This window comes from Microtus pennsylvanicus, chromosome 8 (genome assembly GCF_037038515.1).
Source record: "Microtus pennsylvanicus isolate mMicPen1 chromosome 8, mMicPen1.hap1, whole genome shotgun sequence".
Taxonomy (NCBI): Eukaryota; Metazoa; Chordata; class Mammalia; order Rodentia; family Cricetidae; genus Microtus; species Microtus pennsylvanicus.
Window position 1 is genome coordinate 58,013,603 of NC_134586.1, and position 18,382 is coordinate 58,031,984.

Consider the following 18,382-nt stretch of genomic DNA (forward strand, 5'->3'; position numbering starts at 1 on the left):
ATTATCAAGATCACTGCTAGGGACAACTTTGTGTACAGGACACACCACTGACCAGATGCAATGATAACATACTTGTGATTGGTTAGCAGTCACTCTCTAAGAGCATAGTGGCAGATACATTGATCAGGAATATTGACAATGGTGGCTGTCCTGGGTCATTGGTTAGAGACAGCAATCAGTGACAGGGTGATCAAGTTTGTCAATGAACAGATTTGGCAACCTGATACCCTAGAAACCGGAGCTGACCACACTTGGGAGGACCTGAGAGGTGCCAGGGCAGTTATGAAAAGCCTTAAACAGTCGCCTTGCTGGGTTCGCAGAAAAGGAAGCTGGCTAGAGCCTTGTCCATCCCCATGTACCTTCCCCTAGTCCCAGGCAGGAGGTTTTAGCCAAATGGGGCCTTCTCTGAAAGACAAGAGACAGCAGAAGTAAGTCCATTTTACAGCTCAAACCCCACCTGGATGCAGGGACCCAGGGACCCACGCGACAGGCTGAAGCGTTCACAGGGATGCGGAGCCCCAGCGATACACTCGACAGGCTGCACAAGGGTGCAGGACCCCATGGACCCACGCGACAGGCTGCAGCATTCACAGAGGTGCGGGGCCCAGGGACCCACGCGACAGGCTGAAGCGTTCACAGGGATGCGGAGCCACAGCGACACACTCGACAGGCTGCACAAGGGTGCAGGACCCCATGGACCTATGCGACAGGCTGCAGCATTCACAGGGGTGCGGGACCCCAGGGACCCACGCGACAGGCTGCAGCATTCACAGAGGTGCAGGGCCCAGGGACCCACGCGACAGGCTGCAGCATTCACAGAGGTGCGGGGCCCAGGGACCCACGCGACAGGCTGCAGCATTCACAGAGGTGCGGGACCCCAGGGACCCACGCGACAGGCTGCAGCATTCACAGAGGTGCGGGACCCCAGGGACCCACGCGACAGGCTGCAGCATTCACAGAGGTGCGGGACCCCAGGGACCCACGCGACAGGCTGCAGCATTCACAGAGGTGCAGGACCCAGGGACCTACTCGACAGGCTGCCGCGTTCACAAAAAGTATTTTATTATTTTTAACAGTATTCACTTTAAAGGAATAGGAGGGTAGCATACAATTTTTACAGACAATATTTAAATGTTGTACATAGTTAACAATAACTTAGGTCACTAATTCAAAATAAAACAAGCCAAAAACATAAAAACAAAATACTGAAGCTTCTTTTTCTTATGCGGGTACTAGCACAAAATAAGTTACTTCCGGTTACGGTGCTCTGCAGCAATTGGACGTTAGCATGGCACGTAGTTGACCTGTCAGTACAATGGCCTTCCCGGGCTAGGGCCCCTTGCTGCTGCTGCACCACCACCACCGCACACAGAACCGAAGCTTGGGACATGTTGTATGTACAGCTGTACCTTGAAGGATCCAGCCAGCCACAAGGGATCAGAACACCCCAGGAATTACGGGAACCACTGTCTGCCCAACCCCTGTCCCCCACCAACCAAGAATGTAAGATCCCCCTTGTCCCCAGCCTCCTGCTAGGGCCATGGATCCAAGAACCTTTCGAGAAAGAACAGTGAAGCTCAGCCTTGGTTTGCAGGTTTTATTCCTTCTCATAGTGGGGCTTCTGTGGCGGCGTACACGTGACTGGACCCAAAACGAGTTTAAAAATAAAACCACTCATCAGCGAGTTAAGCTTATGCAGTTTGGGTTTTGTTTTGAATATTTTCTTATTTATCGTAGAGTGGGCGGGAGTTGAGGGGTTAGCAGAAAAGGATGTATTTACAGGGGTCCAGCTGGCCTAGAGCACAGGCCGCAGTATGGCCATTTGGGTCACACCAGCTTTGGCCTCTCGAAGCCAAGGGAATGATCTGGGAGACGTTTCCCCTTTCCAGAGAATGCTTCCTTCCTGTGACCCAGCCCTGGCCTGGGAATCTGCGCAGGACCGCCTGCGATTGTCTCTGCCCTCGAGGGCTGTGTCAGGGCAGGGGCTACCCTCCAGGCAGTTGGGGAGAAGGCTCTGGCTGAGGCCCTGTGCATCTGCCCCCCAGAGCCCTGACTGGTGGCAGTAGGCCCCAAGGAAGGACCCAGAGAACACAAAAAGCCCGTGCCTCCATGGCTTCATGTTCTTGTAAGAAATAAGAGCAAAATAAATTATTATTATTATTTTTTTGCCTACTCCTTGCTCCTCCAAAAAATGGTTTCATTTTTCTGTCCCCAGTCTCCTCTTTTCCTTGCTATAACTGTCTCTCTTGCTCTCCAATCAACTGTCCGTGAAAAAACTTTTCTGGGCAGCACCCAGGGCACACAAGCTGTAGCCCAGTTAGGAACATTCACAGTAATGGCGGCACGCGGCTGGGAGTCCTCCAAGGAGAGGTGGCTTCAGCCAGGCTAGGCTGGCAGGAGGAAGTGGGTCTCTTGGGATGGGCAGGAGCCAAAAGTGTGTTCCACCCATCCTGGGAGTGCCCGGGCTCGCTCTGGTTCAGCCAGTCACTCTCTATGTCCATGTCCAGCGGCAAGCTGAGCCTAGCCCATGGCAGTCACCATGCTGGAAGGGTGGGGGTGGCCGAAGGAGAGACTGGAGGACGGGTGGATGGGTGTTGGCGTGGGCAGGATGTGTCCAGAGTGGCTGAAGGGTGGGAGGTGTCCCACGGGTGCCATGTGTCCAGCCAGGGCGGCCGCACTGAATGGGGACGACTTCTCCTGCATGCACTTGGATAGCTCCTCAAAGCACTCAGCCCCTTTCTTGCTCTTCTTAGACTTGCTGGACATCTTCCGGTTCCGGGTCTGGATCCCTTCCTTCTTCATGGTCAGTGGCCTGTTAACCTGAGGGCAGCCACACAGCCTTTAGAACAAGTTCCCTGCCTACCCAAGGATCCCTTCTCCACAGGTCAAGGGAAGCTGGGTCACGCATATCCCCAGGGTGCCAGGAATTGTGCCTTCAGCGCAGTCCTCCTGTGTGTCACTCACCACTGTCCCCCTAAGCCTGCACAGTCACCATCTCAAGGAAGGAGAGTGAAAGAGTGAACGGTGTTACAGCCCACATGGCTGTTTCCAGTCCACTAAATGCCTGTACTGCTTGCCTCCTCCCAGACACCTCTAATCCTCCCTGCCCCCAACTTTTCCTAAAACAGGTACAAGCTCCCTGTCGTCCCTGCCTCCACCGGTCCCACCTCCAAAGCTCTAAATCAGAGGCCCCCTTCTTACAGGAAGCCCTTCTGGCACTCTGGGCTGACCAAGCAGACAGCCGGCCGCGGCTTCCCAAGCCAAGCCAAGCTGGAGATTGTGGCTGGGGCCCGCTGGCGCTGGCCGGGCTGCACAAAGAACCGAGGTCCCTGGGGAGGGGTGGGGTGCACTTACATTGTGCAGCTTGTAGTAGAGACCACAGGCGTTGCACACAGGGTCCCCGTTGGCGTTCCGGCGCCATAAGGTGGTGGTTGTCGTCTGACAATTTGCACAACAGGTGCCCGCTCTCCTGGCAGCAGACTAGGAGGGGAGGGGTAGCGTCAGCGGGGGCTCTCCCACGCCCCACCTTGACCTCCTCCAAGGCCCTTAGCACCACCCCCAGTCTCACCGCTTAGCCCAGGAGCAGTGGGTCCCACAGGGGAACCAAGGCATCTCAGACCAAGGAATTTTAGAATTTGAGAAGTAAGCTAGTTAGGAATCACAGAGCTTTGGAATAAAGAACTCTTAGAATCCAGCTGATGGTAAACACAGGGGAAAACCATCACTTCCCCCAACTGCTCAGCAATCTCATTTCATAGGTGAAGAAACTGAGGTCCCAAGAACGGTCCAGCCCTAGGCCATCCTGAGTAGCTCTGTCTCTGGTCGCACGTCTCCTCCCTCACTATTCCCCTGGAAATCCAGAATCCGGGTGAGTCATGGCCAGGAGGCCATGGTAGCAAGATCCTGCACAGCCCAGGAGAGCCCAGAAAGGCCTGGGGAAGTTGCAGCCCGGAACTAAAGTGTGGAGTTGCCTTGTCCTATACGCGCTCTGCAAGTTACCGGGAGAGATTTAAATTAAATTTCACTACAATCTAAAAACAAAACGTTCGGTTCCCGTGACTGCACTAACTGCATTCCTGGCGATCAGTAGTCATACTAGCCAGAGGCTTCCACACAGGGCTGAGGAGCAAAGACATTCCCACTCCTGGCCGGTCTAGATCCCTGTGCCTGAGAGTTCTCACCTGCCGCCTTCACAGACCCTAATCCCAGCCCCCCAGGAAATGCCAGTCAGAGGTGGGGAGTGGAAGAGAGGAGATCTGGTCTCTAGAACAAGGAACTCAAGGGCCAGAAAGAAAACCCTTTTCCTAGACCACAGATCACCCTTCTACCCCAGGTAAAAGGAGTCGTATGTGTCCAGGTCCCCCCTCCAAGCAATCCTAGCACTGAACGCCACTGGGGTCAGTGTCAGTGGGAGCCAAGTCCAGCTGAATCCAGAGTGGCCCTGGGCCTGAGCCTGCTGATGGAGGGGACCAGAGCTGGCCGCTGCGGGGGCAGGGATGGTGAGTAAGCAGCCTGAAGCTGGAATTCTGACTCAGGGGCCAGCAGTATATCCTCCTCCCACCCCCACCAGCCCACACCCGCCCTCACCCTGCTCCAGGGGGAAAAAAAAGAAAAAGGGCCCCAAAGCGGGTGAACGATTTAAGCCCATAAATCACTTCGCCCTGAAAAAAAAGATATTTATTATTCTTAGCATTTTACACATTATTTGCAGAGCGGAGGGTATTAGAAATTTCAAAACAGCCCAGCGAGAGGCAGGACTGAGTCGAGGTGGCTCTGAAAACTTGCCGGTCCGGAAACAGATACACGAAGTTTCCTTATCTACTCGCTGCAGATGTCCGGATAGGAAACTCCGGCAGGAGATCCGAAAGGACATTTTTTTAAAAATCACTCAAATGAAAATACACAGTATAGGTGACTCCATGGAAAAATAATAAAGGGTAGGTTTTTTTGGTGGCTGCTGTGTGTTATTTAAATAAGCGGAGGAGACTGTGAGCTGGGGGGTGGCGGGGAGGCCAGAGCTGCCACAGGGAAAAGTACTTCATGACCCTATTTTTAAAAAGAGCGAATCGAAGGCCAGAACATGAGGTGGGCTGCTGGACCCTGGGTTCTGGGAATCCTTCAGCAGTGGGGGGCAGGGGAGCGGGTGCCCGGTGGCTGCAGGACAGGAAATTCGGCAGGAAAGAATCTACCAGAATGAAGACCGACCTGACTGACCCCCCAAACGATTTTACTGATAAGAGACTTTCAGGTGGCAAAGTTTCTGCATTTGAAGTTTTGTTGTTGGGTTGTTTTCGTTTTTTTGCTTTTGTTTTTCTTTCTTCCCTTAACTAACCAACAGCTCTACCCAGGTTTGTGGCCACTGTGGCCCTGCCCAGCCCTGCCCCACGATGTGCCCGTTCTTACCAGCCTCCGCTTGGGCTTGATGAGAGGCCGGTTCTGTCCATTCATCTTGTGGTAGAGCCCGCACGCATTGCACAGGTAGTGGCCCGTGCCATCCCGTCGCCAGAGAGGGGTGGCTGTGGCCCCACAGTTGACGCACTCCCGGCCTTCTGTGAGGGAACAAGGAAAGACACAAGGCTACCTTAGCGGCTGCACAGAGAGCCAGAGGATCAAGTCTGACACAACAAGGGAGGCTTTAGTTCCGCCCTGCAGACAGAGGAGACTCAGGGGGGTCCCCACACAAGAGGTCCCGAGTCTTTTAAGGACAACCCCCCACTTCAGATGCTGCTGAGGAAAAAGAAAGAGAAGCACTAAGTACAGGGTGCCAGAGATTCTCAGAGCCGCTAGCAAGATACCCGGAAAAGGAACTGAAGGCCAGCTTTGTGGAGCACAGGCTATAAGGCTACAGGCACAGTTGCCCAGCCTGGCCTCTTCCCTTCTATTTCCTCTCACTTTTGCCTCCCCAACTGCGCCAGCCTCTCCAGGTCTGTTCCTCATCTCTGCTATCCGACCCTTGCTGTCTTTACGTCTGGTCCAGGGTCAGGAAGGAAACTTCTCTTCCCCCCAGCTTTGCTCCTTTTTCGACCAAACCCCTAGAATCCAATGATCAAAGATGCTGTTTCTTAAAAATGATATGTCAAGTTCTTTCACTTTGGGTTAGGGGCCTTATTTTCTGTTGTTTTTGGTCAGCTGGAATTCAAATAAAACAAAAACAAAAAAGGGCTACAAAGCAAAGACTCAAAGAGTCTTAGGAGAGCAGGAACTGGAGGGAAGTTGGGGTTCAGTGGGGTGACCGCTTAGTAACTCCGTACCCAGGACATTCTTCCTGCTTTAGTTGAAACTAAGTACCTAGGAACTCAAGCAAGAGAAAGGGGTTTCTGAACTCAGGGGTAAACCTTGAAGAAAACCTTCCCCCACCCTTGCTAAAAACTAGGGAAGGAGCCTCCTCAGAGCCAAGGGTTACTGCCTGAGGCCACACTGCTAGACAAACCCAGCTGGATCCAGCTATCGCTGGCAAAGAGGTGCGGGCACCCGCAGAGGTTCTCACTCCTACCCTCAGGGAGAAGGATCAGGGTCACTAGGACACAAACAGGCCTTGGGAATTTTGCTTTGGGGAAATCTCCAAGGAGATCTAGAGTCACCGCAATCCTAAAACTAGACCAGCAGCGTTGGAAAACCAGATTCCTTCAGGGCCTGGACCTCTGCAGTGCCCGCAGCGTGCGCACACGCTCACAGACACACGTACACACATGTACACACTGACTCCTTCCCTCACATACACCCTGCATGCTCCCCCACACCCAGTCATGAGGCTGCTTGCTGTTTCAGCTGAACGGTGGGAAGGGAAGAGACAGGGAATCATATTCTGAGAGTCGGCTGAGACTTACCCACCTTGGAAAGGAGGGCAAAGGTGAGGAAAGGAACTGAACATTGTGGACACCGGGAGCACTCGAGGGCAGGATGAAAGTTTTAGGGTTTCCTTGCTCCCCACAGGGAGCCCCTAACATCTGTGGACTATCAGAGAGGCTTGCCAACCACCCACTCTTGGCTCAGGAGCACTAACGTGGCCCCCCTTCAGATCACAATCCCTTTTACAGAGGCACACCCCACCCACAGATCCTGACGTCCCACACCTGCCTTTACCTGAGCAGGAGCGCGCCTTGCTTCGCTGCTTAGGGGTGAAGCTGGAGGCTGGGCCACCCAGGAAGCCTCCCGGATGGAAAAGCCCGCTGCTATAGTCATGAGCTGAGGCAGGCACATAGGAGGGATAGGTAGGGATTGGGTGGTGTGTTGCAGGCTGAGTGCCCATGGTAGCTAGGCCTGGACGCAGGGGACTGCCGCCTTCCATCTTCATGCTCTCAGACAGTGACACTTGGTACTTGACACCGTCCTTGTCCTCACCCCGGGCTACACTACCCCCTGCAGAAGACGAGGCTGGGGAAGCGGCTCCCGTGGTGCTGGGGTCTGGAGACACTTCTTTGGGTGGTGTGGGTGGGAAGCCGAAGAGATGAGAGCCAGAGTGGGCTGCAGTGGGGGTGAGGGAGGCCACTGAGCTCCCACTGCCTCCCCCGCTCCCACCCGCTGCCCCGGGGTACACAGACAGAGGCCCTCCGGGTGCTCCAGCAGCTGAGGGGTGCAGCGGGGTCTTGGAAAACGGGCTGACGGTCCAGGGGCTGTGGTGATGGGCAGCGGCGGCTGAGAGAGCAGCTTTGCCCCCATCCAGCCATGGCAAGCCTGGGCTGTGCAACAAGTGTGGCCGGCACATCTGGCCTCCGGTGAGACGGGCTGCAGCAGAGGGAGAAGGGTAAGTGTGGGCAGGGGCCTCAGAACCGTGACACAGGCATACAGGATCACAACTCAGGGAACAACCATTAGCAACCCCACCCTTTAAAACACCAGAAACATAACACTCCGGCCTGTAACCATCAGCAATATCAGTGAAAGGCCGAAGGACAAGTGACACAGAGACAACCCCACAGGATGGGGTCCTGAAAGATTCTCCTAAGGCAGTTGGATATGGTCAGAAGCCCTACAGGTCCCAGACCCTCCCCAAGAGGTCACTGCCTCCACCTTCCCCAGACCGATTTCGCAGCTGCTCAGATTCCTGTGGATCCCACATCCGGGAAGCAGCAGCGGTCCTCCCCTCCAAGGCCTGGCGTGGGCGCCGGGCGTCCAGAAACCCGGAGGGCCGAAGCTCACCGTGCGCGGGGCTGTAGGAAACGCGCGCGCGCGCGTGGGCCGGGTTGGCGTAGTAGGGATTGCCCTGCGAGTCGAGATGGTTGAAGAAGACATCCACCTCATCAGGAGGCAGCAGCTGCGCTGGCTCCATGTAGTTGTGCGCCAGGCCCGGGTGGTGCGAGTCGGGGTGCTGCGCATTCAATACGGCGGGGTGCGCCATCCAGCGAGGCTGCTCCGGCGCCACCTCCATGGTCCGCTACTGCGGCTTGGGATCCAGGCGAAGGCGGGGCGGCCCTGGGTGACATAGGAGATTTGAGGAGTACTGCCGGCCTCTGACACCGCCGCCCCCCCCCCCCGCCCCGCTCCCAAAGTCGGTGTCTTGAAAGGAAAGGCGTTCCAGTGGAGCTCCTCTGGGGACCAGTCCCGGGAAGGAGGAAAGCGCAAGGTTCAAAACGAAAGGAAGGTGGAGGAAGGGGTTCAGCCTCACACACTCGCGGGGAAACTCGCGTTCCCACAGCCACACAGCCATGCACACGAGGTCACACACAGGGATGGACCCTGACACCGGCGACCCCAAACAAACGCACGCGGAACTGAAATCGTGTTCTCACACCGAGCCCCTGTTCTCTGGGCACACAAACACACCAACTCCGACTAAAAGTTAGAGACGAGAGCGTGGACATCCACTCTGTGGCACAAAGCCCCCCCCCCCCCACTTACATTGGTAATGTATACACAAACTAACCTCGACACCCCTCACCCTAAATATGAACACACACACGCAGTTCCTGGGGCTGAAAGCCGGCACCCAATGTCTTCTCCAGCAGTCAACCAGACCTCTCCACAAGGCATAAGAACGTAATCGCCCACAGGAGATCCTGGCCTGAGATCCACAGAGATTCCTCCAAACAAGGAGTGCCCCACAAGCCTCCCGCTCCGCAAACTTACACTCGCAGCGGCGCGGGAAGGGGAGGGCTCAGCAGTAGAGAGTAAGGGACACCAGAGAAGAGCCCCTAGAATCGCGGGTCCCGCGACAGCGCGTCCAAAGACTGGCGGGTTCACGGGATAGGGGCGGGGGACAGCGCGCGCCTCGGCCTCCGGCCCGCCCGACTCCGGCCCCTCGGCATCCTCCGGCCGCCCTGGCGCCAGCTGCCGACTCCTGCACAGACATGAAGCGGGGGCCGCGCACGCCTAAGAAGCTGGCGCCAGCCAATCAGCGCCGCGCGCCGCCCAGCCTCCGCCCCCCCATTGGCTGCGCCCGCAGCTTCGGCCGCTGGACTTCAGGACTGACCCTCGAGCCGGCCCCCCTGGGCCGCCTGGCCCCCTCCCAGCGCCCTCCGAGCTGCCTCTGATGCCAACGTTCCCCCCAGGGGACCCCTCGCCGCGGGCATCACCCTGCACCCCTCCGGCAGATGCTCGGGTCCTCCAACCTTTGCCCTCCCAGCAACTAGCCACCAATGGGGTCCCTGACTTCCCAGGAGCCGAGGCACACATCTTCTGGGTGTCTCTGCTAGTACCCCAGCTTTCTATACTCTTGGGCGGAGCCTCACCTCCTTCGCTACGGACCACGGCCAGCCAGAGTCTAGCGGACTCCCCAGACCTCTGCCTGCTTGTGCAATGGGCTGGTAGGATCGGCTGGACAGCACGGGTCTAGCACTGTGGACCCCTCTAGGACACCTGAGCTTTGGGCACTAGTACACTTAAAGCTGTGCTAGACCGATGGTCGCGGTCCGGCCAGCGGCCGGGAAGAGGGAAGGGCTCCGGGCGTGGTCTTACTTAGCAGACCACCAGGCCGAATTGCCTGGGGCGAGGTCGTGGAGCAGGGGACTGGCGCCAGCGTCGGCTGGAGGGAGACTCCCGGGGCATTAGCCATATGTATATTTTTTCTCCTAGGGGTCCCCGAAACGGCCTTGGGAGAGGGAAGCAATGTTTTGAGCACTTTGTTCCTGAAGTCACCTGAAGTTTTCCCTCTATACCTCCATTCTGGAAAGGCCGTGAGCTCGGAGGCGGGTGTACAAACCCAGATTCTTTTCTGGATATAGACCTGAGACCTAAGCTCCGAAAGAGCCTTGTGAGTCAGATTTTTAGGGGAATCTAGACAGGTGCGAGGGATTGGCCAAGCTCGACGCCCTCCATCTAGCCCCTCTATCTTTTCAGGGCCCTAGACCCCCCAGGGAATAATCCCAGAGGAGTCCCAGGTGGGTCCCGAGCAGGAGGAGGGCTGGGGTCCCCGCCACCCCCAAGGATGGGGGAGGGGCAGCAGGATTGACAGTCCGTAATTGGGTAACTGGAGGCGGCTTCTCCGGCCCGGCGGCCCCGCCACCGCGACGCCGGGCCCCTGACGTCACCCGATTCGCCAGGAAATGAACTTTTTAATAATCCAAGGAGGGAGGAAAGCCCTCGGTCCCCTCGGCTCGGGGGGCGCCCAGCCCGGCTCAGCTCTGCGGGCGCGCCCCCATCACCCCCTCCCAGGTCCTCTGCGGACAGCTCTGTGGGGGCGCGCGCACGGCAGGGCCTCCTCCGGTCTCTGCGGCTGGCATCCGTCTGACTGTCCAAGGCTTTGGAACAGGTAAAGGCCCTGGGTCGGGGTGCAGAACTGCACTGGGCCAGAAACCCGCACGTCATGTGCCCTGGGGGGGGGGGTCCCTTCTGTCCACCGTGTTCCCCGTGCTTCGGCGATTCAGAGGCAGCAAGGGCCCAGGCGGCTGGGAAGTCTGCTCCCAACCTAGGCGGGAGGTCGTGAGAGGGCTCTGGGGGGGCTACAGGGGCGCAAGGCCGCAGTGCCTCGGGGCCGGCTGGGCAGGTGGGTGGTCCAGTGCCGCCAAGCTCGGGAAGGCTTTCTCGGTCCCCGACCTTCCCCCCCCCTTTAGACCACGATTCTTCATTAACGCGCAAAGCGAGATAGCCACAGAGTTTCCAGAGTATTCGATGTCCCTGGAACCTAGCAGGAGCGTCTAAAGGCCTCGCAGCCCGGTTGATAACCCTACTCTCGGCAACGGTGCCCCATGCGGCCGAATCCCAGGCCTCTGCTCTGCAGATTTCCTGGAGGAGAGCGCCGAACGCCAAGGAAGCTGCCCTCGCGGTGCCCGTGCCTCGGCTGACAGGGCGGGGGAGGGGGGCTCCCAAAACCACCCCTGAAAGCAGGTAATTCCCCTCTTTTCTCTCAAAGTCGCAATTAGATTATCTCCCTGTTTGGACGAGATTTGGGCTGTGGTTTCCACGCCACGTCACGGACAGGGCAGGTCCTGCCTCTTGGAGAGGTGAAAGTGGTCAGCTCGGCGGATCCCCACTCAAAACGCGAGCCGCAGTGTTGTCCACCCGACATACACAGAGCGGAGTGCGGAAGGGGATTTAATTACTCTGCTCGGCAGCTCAGAAAATCGCCACGCAACAAGGGCTTAGCCGGGCGGTTAAGCGACGCTTGAGCCAGGGCCTCAGGAGACCCGCAACAGCCTGCCTGCCCACAGACTGGGCATGGGGTTTTTTGGTTGGGGGGGTCCTGCCAGGTCCGTTGAGGCCCCGGGAATGCCTTCTGGAAACTGCCAGCAACCAGCCGGCTGGCCTGAGCCCCTGCCGAGGTTGGAGCCCCCTGCGTCCCATGCGGGACTGCTGAGTTTTCCACTGGAATGAACCCGTCTGAAAGGGAAAATTGCCGGCTAGGGAGCTGCACACTGAATTGGCGAATAAAGGGGAGCCTGCGCTGATGAACGTGTGTGAACCAGATCGATCCACAGCCAAGACCTCACTACTAGGCCGAAAATGAACGGCTAATAAAACCCAAACAAACACCAGGGAGGACCGAGACAGATTCCAAGGATGGCTTAGAGTCGGCTTCCTCCAGCCCCCGCCGCCCCCAAAAAACGAAAGCAGATTTATTCCAATTCACAGCCCCCTACTATGTAAGCGCCCCAGAATACCTTCAAGCGGACACTTGTCTTTTTTTTTCTTATTTTGTTATTATTTATTTTGGAACACACCTGGCGTTGCTCTTTTCTGAACTAAACAGTACTTTTACTTCCTCGGAAACAAGATTTCTAGGAGAATAGGGAGAACTTGGCTCCTAAACTGAGTTTTCTAACCACCATTTCCCCCCCTGCGTGCCCTGGAAGCTTCTGTGGAGAGGGGACAGTGCAGGGGGATGCTTCTGACTGGGAGCTGGATTCTGTGGACCCAGGCCTATTCTGGGTGTGGCCCGGCTCCTGCAAATTAGTCTGAAAGGAGATGGAGTCGTATAGGGCCCCCACTTGGTGCTGCCCTCCCCGCTTGCTCTTTGTTTAAACTTTGCTTATCCAAACTGTACCTCTGGGATCACAAGTTCGCCTCTCTCCTAAGGGCAGCTAAGTGGTCGGCTAGCTTAGGACTGCCTCCCAGACCGAAGTCGTTCACAACCCAGAGGCCTCCAGCGCTACATTAGCCACAAGCTTTGAGGGACACTGGGAAGGAAGTCGGGGAGCGTTGGCCACTGTGGCTCAGTGTCTCTTCTATGTGGAGGACTCAGATATGGTCCAGGCAGCGCCCATCAGTTCAGAAAGGCTCTAGCAGTACCTGCTTCCTGGGTTTCCCTTTCAGATCCTCAACTCAAAAGATTCCCGCTTCCCTAACATCTGCCATCTTCTTCGGAGTCTTTTGGAAATACAGACACTGGGATCTAGTGTCTTAGGTGTCAGGCCCGATGGTGCCAGGTGCCTTGGGCTCTGCAAATTCTGGTCAACTTCTAGCCTCCATACCCCACCCTCAGACCATGGTGGCCTTCTCTTCGCCAACAACTCTGCTTAGCTCAGAGGCCTGGGGTCAGCGGCTTGACAACTGCTAAATGCATTTCGTTAGGTGCAATTTGCTTGCAATTTGTCAACCCGGCTGGGAAACGCTCTCCAGACGCCTGGCAGACGCCTCGGCTCTACCTGGTTCCTGGATCCTGACTGTTTAGAAACGAATCCCAACTTGGGCCTCGGTGTAGACCCAGAACTCACCCCCAGATGTTTCCGACCTCGGGAGGCGTCTTTTTTTTTTTCCAAAACAAACGAATTTCTTTCCTTGTTTTCTGATAAAGGAGCAGACGCCACACGGGAGGCCCTTTTGAATACAAGACCTTTCCCCTCACCTCTGGGGTAAGCTCGAGTTCAAGCCCGGCCGCCACCGAACGATTCAATGCCCAGCGTCCAGACAGGCCCAGAGCTCTGTCTATGCCAATACACAGCGGATCCCCGAGTATGCGTCCGCCTCGTTCTTATTGAAATCCAACTGAAAGGATTCTGGCTCCGACGTGGGCAGGGGAAGACTTACACACCCTGCTCTCTCCCCCACCTGCACCCCCGCCACACAGGATAAAGGGCCGCGGGGCGCTTCGAGTGGGGGGCACAAGCAGGAGCGAGCCGGGTTAAGCCGCGCAAAGCCGGTGCACGGGACCAGCCGGCAGGTGCAGCCAGCGCCCGGCGGCCCGGCTTGGGCGCAACGGCCGCCGCGACCCGGGGGTGGGGAACCGCCGAGACAAAGGCTCCAGCTCTAGGGTGGGAGGGGGGCGCGTCGCAAAGCTCTGGAAAGCTGGGTTTTGAGGCCCAGGGCTCTATTTTAAAAAAAAAAAGGAAGGCAGGAGCCCCCAGACCGGCCTTTGGGTTTCCGGATGACCTGGGTTTGAGCCACTAGTAGGACCGTGCGATCCGGGTGCTGGGAAGGCCGAGCCTGGGATCCGGAGGCTCGGGACAGCGCGGGCGGAGTGCAGGAACTTACCGACAGCGGCGCGGTGGGCGGCGCCCTCGGGCGGCCACGGTCAGGGCTCAGCAGGAAGGGAGCGGTGTGTGCGGCGAGGCTAGTCTGCCCGCGGTAGCCAGCGCGACGGAGGTGGTCAACAGCGGGACCCCGGCGCGGCGCCGAACGAAAGCTCGATGAGCAGGCTGCCGCTTTTGTCCGCCTGCTGCGCCCCAAGACCAGCTATGGTTGAAGTGATCGCAGGCCAGAGAGACCTGAGCAGTGAACTACCGCCCGCCTGGCCTGGCCACCTCTCTTGGTTCTGGCTGCCTCTCGGTTCCCGGCCTCAGCGCGGCAGCTTTTTATTTCGACATCACTGGGGGGGGGGCGCTGCAGGGGGGGCAGGAGGGTGCCCGGGCTCTGAGCCCTGTCTGCCGGGTCCAGCCGCCGCCCGCCGGGCTGGCCAGGCTCGGGCTACTAGTCAGTCGAGGCGCGCACACCCTGCAGGCCACTCCTGCCTTCTTAGGGCCACGCAAGCACTTCTGCTCTCAGGGATGTAATCTCAGAAAGCCTGGGATGTCTCTCTTTGGAGAGTCTCCCTCACAAACAAGTACACAGACACCTGCCCCTCCTTCCACACACACATCGTGCACGTGCTGTCGCTGGGGAGATGTCCTCGGACAGGCGCTTTCTGGCACAAACACCCGTGTGCACACACATGTATAAGATACACACACAGAGTCACACAACTTTCTTACTTCCTGCACATTTGTCTAAGTGCAGATGTATTCCCACTTCAGACACCCATTCCCAACTCAAGCATTTTAGGAATAGAGTTTCTGGTGTATCCTAGGCCCGTTACTAGCAAACCCTTTGCATCAGAGAATGCCACAAGGAAAGTAAGAGGCTTGTACTTAACAAGGGTAGGAGAAGGCACTTTGGTGGCAGTCTGCGCCCTAAGGAGGTACCTGAGCTAGGTAGCAATGAGAATCCATTCCTTGTGGTACCTTAAGCCCCTCTGAGAAATCCAAAGAACTCCCATAGACTTATTCTGTTTGGAAAGACTGCATCCTTCCTGGTGTGCCCCGTGCGCAGGCAGTGGGTCTTCTCCTCCCCCATACTCGTGCCCCCAGCTGTTTTAGGTCTTTCTGAATCTGTGGCATTGTGTGTGCACCCCTGCATGCAGTTCGGTTTATGTGCCCAGTGGGCTATGTGTTCACAATGGGGAGAACACAGGAGTGTTTGCAAAAGCCTGACTTGTTATCAGTGTGGGACCCCACAGATGCATGTAAGAGAGTGTCTGTGGAACCGGGTGTATGTATGTGTCCAGATATCTCCGAGACAGACCATCATCTTCAAGAGTCATGTGATAGGCAGAGGGTATCTCTAAGTATGTCTTAATCAGTGTGTTTACCTTTGTGCATTTGTGTTTGTGTATGCGTCTTTAATAGTCTGGCTATCGGTGCATGTATAGCTTTCAACTTGTATTTAGGTGTGTGTGTGTGTAAGAGAGAAGGAGAGTTACAATGTGTCTGGGTACTCACTGACAATTCTATTAATTAATGAAGGGTGTGTATATCTGAAGCCATACAGTTTTGTGTGTGTGTGTGTGTGTGTGTTGAAAGGCAAGGTTTCACTATGTCAACAGCGGGGATGGAACTCACAGTGATGTATCTGCCTCCGATGCCTGAGAGCTGGGATTAAAGGTGTGCCCACCGCTCAGGGTTAGTATGTCTTAATGGCAGGTGGTGACGTCTAACTTTGAGCTGAAGGCAGATGGCGAGAAGCACATCCAAGTATGTCTGCATATCGGTTGCTTCAGGTGGGGCTGATGTGCTGGTCTTGGTGTTTGTGGCCATGTCTGAGGGGTGGGCACCTGTGTCTGTCACTCCATCCTGGATCTGTGTTTCTGTAACCAAGGCTACTCTATGTCTGGTAAGGGAGGAGTGTGGAGACAGTATGTGTATCCTCCAGGCTCCCTGGCCTCCTGCACCTTCCCTAACCAGCAGGGCATGCAGCCAGTGGAGCCCCGGGGTGCCATTTACTCTGGCACTTTCTGTCTGTCTGTGGGAGGGGGAGATGAGCCGATAAGCCTTATCTGCCATTACCAGGGCCGTGCTGAATAACCGTTCTAATGAGGTGGCCTCACTGGGACCACCAGCTCCCAGGCCCCTTTCCTATTGGGTAGGGGCATGGCCAGCCAGACCTGGAGCACAGAGCCAACCCCCTAGGGACCTAGTAACCCTTGCATCCTAGAGACCCTTATTTATTTATTTTTAGGTCTGTCTTGTTTCTTAGAGGAAGGTCCTAGGCACTGCAGCCGGGAATCGTGTTCTCTTTTTTCCATGGGCTGGCCTGGGCTGGTTAGACCGACAAGAGCCCCTCAGTCTGGCCTCTGAGGCACGCAGTATGAAGCCCAGAACTTGGGATGGAGGTGATTGGAACCCAATGACAGAAAGATCCAGAGAGAAAGGGACAAGCTGCAAGGACTGCGGGGACAGATTTTTTAAAATGCAGTCACGCTAAATGACAGAGGCACTATCAAGGCGGGCCTAGAGACTGGGGTACTCAGGCAAAAATGGCAACAACAAGTGGCAAAATTAATCAGAGAGGTGGCAATAAAGGCGAAGAAAGTATCAACCAGAGAGAGAGACGGACAGGGAGACAGAATCAAGACGCGGGAATGAAGAGAGACGACAGAAACATAAGAGGAGAGTGAGAGAAGAAAGGCCCAGAGAGGCATGGAGGCGGGGGAGAGCAGGGCTGGGGAAGGACAGACCAAAGATGGAGACACTGAGTTGGCCTGGCCGGCCAAAGAGAGGCCAAGGCCTTGGAGACCCGGGAAGGCATGAGCTGAGGCTCGGACCCCGGGCGGGGCACCGATCACGGGGCGATGGCGATGGGCAGGGGGGTCTGAGTGGGGCTGAGCCGCTGTCCGGGGTAATTTTTCATCTCGGCCGGCTAATCTTTGTTCCCGGCGAAGATAATGAATAGCCAATCGTTATCTGCCCGGCTCCCGGAGGCTGCCCGCGAATGGGGTTGTACAGGGCTGGGAATTGTTTCCAAAGTGCTGCGGAATAAATGGTGTTTCTTATCTCTGCCTTCCAGATTATCGCAGCCCTTTCAGAGCGCGCACAACAAATGCGCCCGCCATCGAATGCAGCATTTACCACCGCAGATCCGCGCGCCGATGGGCAGGCAGATAGCGTCCGCGGGGGGCTCGCCGGGCGGCGAGTGTGCGCCCCGGCTCTGCCCGGTGTGTTTGGAGGAACACGTGGGTATGCCAGCGAGTGGACCCTGAGCGAGCACGGATGTGAGTGTGCGAGCAAGTGTGCTTCGACAAAGTGCACGTGTGCGAGTCCCTGAGCACACGCGTGGTGAGTGTTCGTGGCGAGTGCCAGGAAGTGGCCGCCTAGACGCACGCTGGAAGCGGTGCTGCACGTGACCGCGTGGGGAAGCATGCAGTGGGTGTGCTAGCCGCGTGCACGAGCGAATGTATTGTGAGGACCTACAGGTACCTGGCCCTGGAGGATGCTGTTTAGGGGAGCGGAGCAGAGGGATTTGCAGCCACTCATCAATGTTACGTGCAGCACGTGCAGGCCGCACTCCACAAGGTGTGTTTCCGAAGCTGCGCGATGGGCGCAGTAGCCGGCGTTTGAGCCCGTGGCACAGGCTTTTGGAACCGGCACGGATCTGTGGGACAATGTGTACCCAGGGCGACCAAGTGTACAGAGAGATGCGCAAAGCAAAGGGTCATTTTCGAGCCTTGCTTGAGCCTGTGTTGTGCAGACTCTGGGCTGACTGTGAGGAAGCCCGCGCTGTATGCCGGGTCTGGGGAATGCTGGAGAGTGACACCGGGCGAGTGGCTGTTAGGGGAGTTTGAGAACGCCTATGGGTCCCGGTCCAGGCCCTGGGACCCCTCCGCCAAGGCCTTACAGCTGGAGCGACAGAGCCCAGCCCGCCGCCCGAGGTCCCGGCCGTGAGTGACACGCGCCGCCACAAAGGCTGTATTTTTCCAGGCCCGCGCCCCGCCCGCGCGCGATGGTCCCCATGGCGACGCAGATAGCGCGCGGCCATTTTCCTATCTCCCCGGAGTCTATTATACAGCGGGATTAGCTCATCTCCAGGCAGGTCAAACCCAAAGTCACACAACCTGCGGCGTGAGCCCCGCCTCCGGCCGGTCCTCCCGCAGCCGGAGCGGGCGACCCCCGCGGCAGGGCTGGTACGCGGGAGCAGAGCGCCACCTGGCGGACGCAAGTTCCCGGTGCGCTGCATGAGAGGCCGCAAATGCCCCAAGCTGTGGCTTTGTGTGGTCGCTTGGGCGACCCCTAGGGAAAAGCTGGCACACAGTAGGTACCCCCAAACTATTTGCTGGAAGGATGGAATGGCAGAAAAGTTGATAATGGCTGACTGCCAAAGGCCACCGCATGTTGGCAACAAAAGCCCATCCCACTAAATGAAGAATAAAAGCCGATCTCCTTTGCAACCCTGGCAGCATCCTTGCTGACTCCAGACTCGGTTTTCTCCTCCTTCCTCCAGGGACAGCAGCCTTTGGATTCTCTGGACAGGAACCCTCTAT

At 56.9% G+C, this 18,382-nt stretch overlaps 1 protein-coding gene across 2 annotated transcripts; it reads right to left on the reverse strand.

Moving 5' to 3' along the window:
- Nucleotides 1-1,583: 1,583 nt before the first annotated feature.
- On the reverse strand, nucleotides 1,584-14,395 carry Gata2 (GATA binding protein 2). Of its 2 annotated transcripts, XM_075983552.1 has the most exons (7): nucleotides 13,846-14,394; nucleotides 9,067-9,277; nucleotides 8,140-8,412; nucleotides 7,084-7,725; nucleotides 5,404-5,549; nucleotides 3,355-3,480; nucleotides 1,584-2,820 (listed from the first exon to the last, which is right to left on the reverse strand). In XM_075983552.1, exons 3-7 carry the CDS (start codon nucleotides 8,366-8,368, stop codon nucleotides 2,521-2,523), a joined length of 1,443 nt encoding a protein of 480 aa, XP_075839667.1. In that variant the 5' UTR covers nucleotides 8,369-8,412; nucleotides 9,067-9,277; nucleotides 13,846-14,394; the 3' UTR covers nucleotides 1,584-2,520. The 2 variants fall into 2 exon arrangements, with proteins under 2 accessions (XP_075839667.1, XP_075839668.1); XM_075983553.1 differs by lacking the exon at nucleotides 9,067-9,277 and having other exon boundaries at nucleotides 13,846-14,395.
- Nucleotides 14,396-18,382: the final 3,987 nt, after the last annotated feature.